This window comes from Borostomias antarcticus, assembly GCF_949987555.1.
Source record: "Borostomias antarcticus genome assembly, chromosome: 19".
NCBI classification, from domain to species: Eukaryota; Metazoa; Chordata; class Actinopteri; order Stomiiformes; family Stomiidae; genus Borostomias; species Borostomias antarcticus.
In genome coordinates this window covers 16,964,095-16,971,562 of record NC_140252.1, presented here as the reverse complement: position 1 = coordinate 16,971,562, position 7,468 = coordinate 16,964,095, and the positions used below count along the sequence as shown (strand labels likewise).

The 7,468-nt window shown below is 49.8% G+C and overlaps 1 protein-coding gene across 1 annotated transcript; it reads right to left on the bottom strand.

Moving 5' to 3' along the window:
* Window positions 1-1,033: 1,033 nt before the first annotated feature.
* LOC311322026 (gamma-glutamyl hydrolase-like) lies at window positions 1,034-4,626 on the bottom strand (the record flags this gene model as incomplete). Its single annotated transcript, XM_084454037.1, has 8 exons — window positions 1,034-1,152; window positions 1,325-1,459; window positions 1,695-1,785; window positions 2,557-2,663; window positions 3,095-3,233; window positions 3,860-3,953; window positions 4,048-4,098; window positions 4,511-4,626. 8 exons carry the CDS (start codon window positions 4,624-4,626, stop codon window positions 1,034-1,036), a joined length of 852 nt encoding a protein of 283 aa, XP_084310163.1.
* Between the last annotated feature and the right edge of the window lie 2,842 nt (window positions 4,627-7,468).

Here is a 7,468-nt window from a genome sequence, read left to right as displayed (position 1 = left end):
TCCATGAGTTTAATATCTATGCCTACCCCTAGTAGACCTGTCATATTACGTGAAATGTCACCCAGTTTAATGACAGCAGGCTACACACCCCTGTGATCGCACACACACCCACCTGGACAGACACGGAGAACTTGTGCGCGTGAGCTGTGATTGGCTCTGTGGCCAGCGCGTCCAGGACGTCGGCGGGGGCGTTCCCGAACAGCCTGCTGTCTTTGGCGTCTGAGGGGAGATACGGGTGCATCAGTAGAGCTCACCGTGGGAGGATGGGGTCACCAGGGGGGGGGGCTGTCTGATGCTTGTTTCTATCAGGCGGGGGGGGGGAGGGGGCGGGGCGAGCTTGTGACGCCCATGGCGGTGTGATGTCGATTGAGAACGTGGGCGAACTCTTAATCGGTCTACCTTGTCTACGTCGATGGTGCTTGAAAAAAACGAGTCTGCATCCTCGACCAAGCCTCAGTGACACTCTGTGAATGCAGTATACTGTAAATGCTGAAAGTCTAAGTGATAAAATGGGCTCTCTGACTTATTTATTTTTTCTGTTTGAGTGGTAGTGGATCTCTGCCGTCTATCCTATGAGGCAGCTGTCTGTCTGTCTGTCGGTCTGTCTGTCTGTAGGTCTATCTCTCTGTCTGTCTGTAGGTCTGGGTAGCCCTCGTGACAATTCGTTTTATGTGTATCGCCTAGTATTTAACTAGTACGCACTAGGCCTACTCTCCTCAAATTGTGCACTAGATTTTTTTGTTCTTTTTTTTTATACAGAGGACAATCTAAAGTCCCTTCCACCCAGGGGACAAAGTCAGCTAATGAGCTTGTGTACAGAAAAGCAGTCACTCTGCTGCTGCAATTATCAGGTGCTGCCAATTGGCGCCCACAAAGCCTATAGGCCTAGCTGTCACCTAGAACTGTCTTTGTGGTACAGAAACATAATATACAGTAGGCTATAATTATAAAACCCCTGTGCCCATCATATCCCCATCACACAGTAGTACATGTCATGTGCACAGGGTTAGATGAATAATCCCTTCATCGGTTGTCACAGGAAGTACATCTGTTCGTAGACACACACGTCGCCCGTGTAAAGAGGCTGGTAATTGTGGATCAGAGCTTTCCTCTCCTCCTCCTTATCCTCAAAACGATGTTGACTCTTCCTCGCTGAGGGAAAAAAAAACGGAGAACTGAGCAATCAAATGTGTATGAGAAACTTTTTTTTTTGTTAGGTCACACACAGTATCACCTCCTTGTGGGTATCTGACCAGACTGCAAGTGATTTGTAAAGCATATGTTGTTGTTTTTTTAATAGGTTTGAGGATGTCTGTGACCGCACCTTCGTTGACGAAGAAGTCGGCCATGTACAGAGCGCTCCTGACCGCTGAGGGACAGTGGGGGGTGGTGGGTCCGTTAAACTCAAACAGGCTCTTCTCCGGGTGCCAAACGGTCCCATAGAACGGATAGTCGCGCGCTGCAGAGACCAGGGGAAACACGTGATCAGGGGTTAACTGCAAAAAGCGTCTCATTAATTCCTTGTGTCCTCTCTCCTTGCCAGAGAACTCCTCAGGTGTATTTAGAGGAGGAGAAGAGGAGACAAGGAGAGAGGAATCGAGGGAAGACTTTTGAGATTGGTCCTCAATAGCCGAAATCACAGAACAGAGGTCGGCCGACTGGTAAAGGCAACGGTTTGAAGGATCTAGTCTGACCTTCGATGGTGGACACGATCTCCCCATTGGGGTCAGAGTTGGTGGTTAGGACCTTGTAGAAACGCCGGAGCTTCTCGTTGCTGCTGTGCGTCTGTGGAGACATGAGTCATGAGGGGAGAAACAGAGGAGCAGGATGAAGAACACAGAACACACATGCACACACACACACACACACACGTTTACTGAAGCACCTGAAGCAGTGTTTCCTCCATACCAGCCCAGTATCATTCTGCCAGCTGTGCATGTTAGCATTTAGTCAGGTGTGTTGACCCCAATGGATATGTTAATTTCAATTTCTATCACTTTATGTTGACAGAACATTGTAAATGTAGGCTGTGTTGGAAACCCAGTGGAATTATTGTAGCATGTGTTGGAGATTTGTTGGGCTAGTGCTTTTTGTTGGAGTAAGGCAAGGCAAGGCAAGGCAAGTTTATTTATATAGCACATTTCAGCCACAGGGCAATTCAAGGTGCTTTACATGAGACATTAAAAGCATTAAAACAAAAAGCAAGACATTAAAGACATTTAAAACAAAAGGCAGGACAAATTAAAAGCATTAAAACAAAAAGCAAGTCATTATAGACATTTAAACAAAAAGCAGGACAAATAGAATACAGGAATAAAAGTTACAGTGCAGTATACTGATAAACATAGCTCCTCTTAGAAAGCAGTGGCAAAAAGAAAAGTCTTCAGGCTTGTTTTAAAAGAACCAAGAGTTGCAGCAGGAGTAAACCTGACCCCAGCCTTACCTCCATGAGTTTAATATCTATGCCTACCCCTAGTAGACCTGTCATATTACGTGAAATGTCACCCAGTTTAATGACAGCAGGCTACACACCCCTGTGATCGCACACACACCCACCTGGACAGACACGGAGAACTTGTGCGCGTGAGCTGTGATTGGCTCTGTGGCCAGCACGTCCAGGACGTCGGCGGGGGCGTTCCCGAACAGCCTGCTGTCTTTGGCGTCTGAGGGGAGATACGGGTGCATCAGTAGAGCTCACCGTGGGAGGATGGGGTCACCAGGGGGGGGGGCTGTCTGATGCTTGTTTCTATCAGGCGGGGGGGGGGGGGGCGGGGCGAGCTTGTGACGCCCATGGCGGTGTGATGTCGATTGAGAACGTGGGCGAACTCTTAATCGGTCTACCGTGTCTACGTCGATGGTGCTTGAAAAAAACGAGTCTGCATCCTCGACCAAGCCTCAGTGACACTCTGTGAGTGCAGTATACTGTAAATGCTGAAAGTCTAAGTGATAAAATGCGCTCTCTGACTTATTTATTTTTTCTGTTTGAGTGGTAGTGGATCTCTGCCGTCTATCCTATGAGGCAGCTGTCTGTCTGTCTGTCGGTCTGTCTGTCTGTAGGTCTATCTCTCTGTCTGTCTGTAGGTCTGGGTAGTACCTCTGCTGAAGGTCAAGGGCAGAGCTACGCCGCTGGTGTTGGAGGGCGTCTGGAGCACCTCTCCGCAGGCCAGGTAGCACAAGAGGTGGTAGCCCAGACAGGTGCCCCAGATGGGGAAGTAGTCTCCCTCGCTGTTAGCCTGCAGGGAGGGAGGGAGAGAGAGAGAACACCTTTGACACGTCATCTCACTCCACCCTCAGGCAAAAAACGCTGAGGAGCTGACAGGAGAGAGCACACACCTAGGAAACGGTCAGAGTAAAGTTTGACTTGCCTTTAGGCCTGTGTTGTTCATTTTATACTATTTGACCCCTGTCATGTGTTTGCTGCCCCCGGCTGGTTTGGAGATGACCTGGTGAGGTTTCTTTCCCGTGGTTTAAGGCTCAACACTACTTTTTCCTGCCCCTACTAGCAAAAGCAAGAGGTTGGCCACAATTTGTGACAAGCGCAATCATACCGTGACCCATGTATCGTGACGCGCATGGTATCGTGAGGTTCTTGCCGATACCCGGCCTTAGTGGGATATTTTGAAGTCCGATTCATGACAAATTCGATGCATTCATTACCGCGGTGATAGTTCGCGTGGTATCCAACAGGCAGTTACCGTTTGTTCAGTGTAGCCTAGTAGTGTAGGGCTACCTCGAGCGTGTGCACAGAGCGTAGTGGCTGCTAGCCGGTGTTTTAGTTTTAACGTGACAGACCCATATGACAATTCACGCACATGACAGACGGTTGGGTTCTGTCAAACGGCTCCCTGCCTACACTCACCTCCTTGGCCAGGTCGAACATGATCCTGGAGACGCTGGTGAACTGGGGCTGGGCAGAACTATTGACGAAGACCCGTCCACCTGGTAACACCAGTCTAGAAGGATTGAAGTCAGTCACCCGCATGGCCATGTAGGTGTATTTTTGAATTTATTTTTTAAAGCGCTAAATACTGAGCGAGGTTAAATTACCCATTGATACTGCTGAAGAGTCTCTCGTAGTCCTCTTGCGTTTGGTTCAGTCTGTGACATGATGGGAGAGAGATCAGAGTTATGGTACAGTATGTTATGGTAGAGTAGGCTAGTTGTGGTGGAGTTATGGTACATAGGACCCTGTATGTCTTATTCTATACTGTACAGTTACTGTACATTTGGTTGCACTTAGCCCCTGATATCCCTTTTTAAGATGCTAACCCCCCCCCCCCCCCAAGATAGGGTGCTTATTTTGTGTCTTCCTTTTGTTATTCTGTATCTAGTTCCCTCTACTGTCCAACCACTTTTTTTTCAATGCTGAAATGCCTACTTTATCCCTGGGGGGGGATCAATAAAGTCTTAATCATGGTATAAAAAGTACTATTGGTGGTGGTGGTGGTGGGGCGGGGTCCAAAGGGAGGGAGCCTCTATTCTAGGTCTCTCGTTCACAGGTGGAACTCACTTGATGGGTACGACCCTGGCCCCAGCGCACTCTATGAACTTCACGTAAGACGCTCCAAGCTGGTTCTTCCCCGAAAATTCGTCCCGGAATTTCTCGTGTAACACAGGCTGTGTCATCACCCCTGGAGGATTTTAAAACCACCGATTTGGCGAAAAGGTTACCAAATGATGAACAGTCAAGACTCCTTTAAAACAAGATGGTCTATTCTCGGTCTCTCTCACACACGCACACACACACACACATAGACACACCCGAGAATCTTCATAATCTAAGAATCAAGCAAAATCCTGTTTGTAGCCTACCAACACGTCACTGGGAGAGTTCACTTACCAATTATAGGTCTCTCATTTAGTCCAGTTGATGAATACATCCTCAACTCAACGTTACAACTCAATGTTATCAAGTCCTTTTCAGAAAACTGTTAGTAATAATTCAGACTTCAATGTGTAGCTGTTCCCCTGCGCTAGCTCTGACAGTGGGCTTTAACTATGTGACTTGGTCCAGGGTCATCCTTGCTCATTTAGCTATGTCTACCTGAGCAGAGATATTGTTAGCCCAGGGAACAGGTTGATGGTCAGGTTTACGCCCTCTTACACGCATAATCTCCTTGGGCTAAAGGGTACTCAAACACCCACAGGAAGGAACTAATTAGAATTGGAACTCGTTAGAATAGTCCTATAGGCTATCACCTATTAGAACATTTTTCCAGAACATTCCTCCACGGTCTCCGATGGAGTAATAAGGCAGGTCAGTAGTCTAGGGGTATAGGCTACGGAGATACACAGAGTATACCCACTTATATTTGAAGGACATACTGTATATACCCACTTCTTAACCACTATTGACACATTTAACACAAGGGCAATTTCCCTGTAACAGTACACCCACTGCTACAGCCACCACTGCTATTCCACAGAAGCTCCATGTGCGGCCGGCTCAAGCAACTCTCGTCCTCAGCATCCTGGGACCATCGGCCTGTAAAAACAGGACTTTGATGACAGCTCCCAGACTGCCTCTGTCTGCCGGGAGCACCGCCGGGGCGCTGGCGAGGGTCGGTCTCCGGCCAATCAACAGAGCTGTCAAAAACGCCGGCTATAGAGCCGGAGCGGCGGGTAGCTGGCCGTCAGGGGGGATTCCCCTGGAGGCTGGCAGACACACAGGCGGGGCATCGCCGGCCGTGGCAGCGTCTTGGCACGCTGCGGGGCCCTGGCTGGCAGACGCGTGGAGAGGGCGGTTGGCACCGGAGTCTAGTCTGCCTCTCGTCTCTCATCCCTCTCTCTCTCTCCGCTGGCAAGCAGGGAGATCACACACACTCCCCCCCCCCCCACACACCCCACCCCTGCTGTGGAACAAACGCAGAGGCGGCCAGAGGGCCACTTGTGAATGTGCGGCTGCTGTCTGTGTGAACGTGGGGGGGGTTAATAGGGGCGTTGTGCGACAGTGCCCCCCCGCGCGGCGGCCCCCTGCTGAGCCGGGTGTCTGTTGTCGCTGGTTTTAATTAACGACAGACGTTTGATGCCCATGTCTGATGCCGATGGGACAGGTTCCCAGAGAGAGGATCCTCGGTGGGCTCCGGCCAGACTTTGAGCCCCATTCCAGAGACTTTGAGCCCCATTCCAGAGACTTTGAGCCCCATTCCAGAGACTTTGAGCCCCATTCCAGAGACTTTGAGCCCCATTCCAGCACCCAGAGACCAGAGAGGCTGGGAGGGATGTCGAGGTTACCGCCACCATTCAGACTCCCTGACCAAGGCCATGCTGAAAAGAGTCCGGGTTATACTGTGTTAAGCAGTTTGTTCAGTTGGATACGGCATAGCAATAAATGACGACCAACGAAGCCCTTTACCGATGAGCTCCTTCTATCTAGAAAGATCTACCGTTGTACTCTGGCAACATTTCACCCCAGTTTCTACAGGTTCTTCAACCTTTCTTGAGAACTCTACTTCTCTACTACTCTTGAGGTTGCGGTCCTCCTTTCCAAAGAGACCAGGTAGCCTAATGAGGTTCCGTCCTGCGGGTTCCCCTCTAGAAAACGACATATAGTTTGTGTCCTGGTCCTGTCCCAACCCACTATGTTGTAAGTGACCAAAACTTTGAGTTGTGGTGTCCCATGCATTGACCTGACAAAGATCCACACGGGATCCAAACGTTGTCACATTAAGAGTGGAAATTAAGTTTAGAGTGGAGGGCTCTTTGCATGTGTAACGCTCAGCCAAGCTCCCACCAGCTAGATGTGTGCGATTCTAGTTGTTACAAAACCCCAGGAAAGGGGCCGGACCAAACTCATTCTCCCCCTCCATGCTGAAGTTATTTGCTGATCAGCTTTCCCAGGTGTTCACTGACATCAACACCTCACTAGAGACATACCATGTTCAAGACCTCCACCATCATCCCTGTCCCCAAGAAAACAAAGATCACCGGCCTTAGTGACTACAGGCCTGCTTGCCCTGACCTCTGTAGTAATGAAGGTCTTCGAGCGCCTTGTTCTGCTCCACCTCAAATCCATCACTGACCCACTCCTGAACCCTCTACAGTTCGCCTACAGAGCAAACAGGTCTGACTTGTTTGATTGTAGACTTTAGAAAGAAACCAACCCCCTCCCCCCCATCACACTGAATTGACAGCCCAGTGTCCACTGTGGACTCCTGCTTCCTGGGCACCACTATCTCCCGGGACCTCAAATGGGAACTAGATCACCATCTCCCTCGCGAAGAAGGCACAGCACAGGATGTGCTTCCTGAGGCAACTGAAGAAATTCGGACTACCAAAGAAAATGATGGTACTCTTCTACACCTCCATCACCGAGTCCAATCTCACCTCCTCCATCACCATCCGCTACAGCCAAGGACAGGGACAACCTGTAGTGCATGATCCGATCCGCCCAGAAGGTGATCGGCTACAACCTGCCCTCCCTCCTGGTCCTGCACAACTCCAGGACGCTGAATCGGGCCACGAGGAC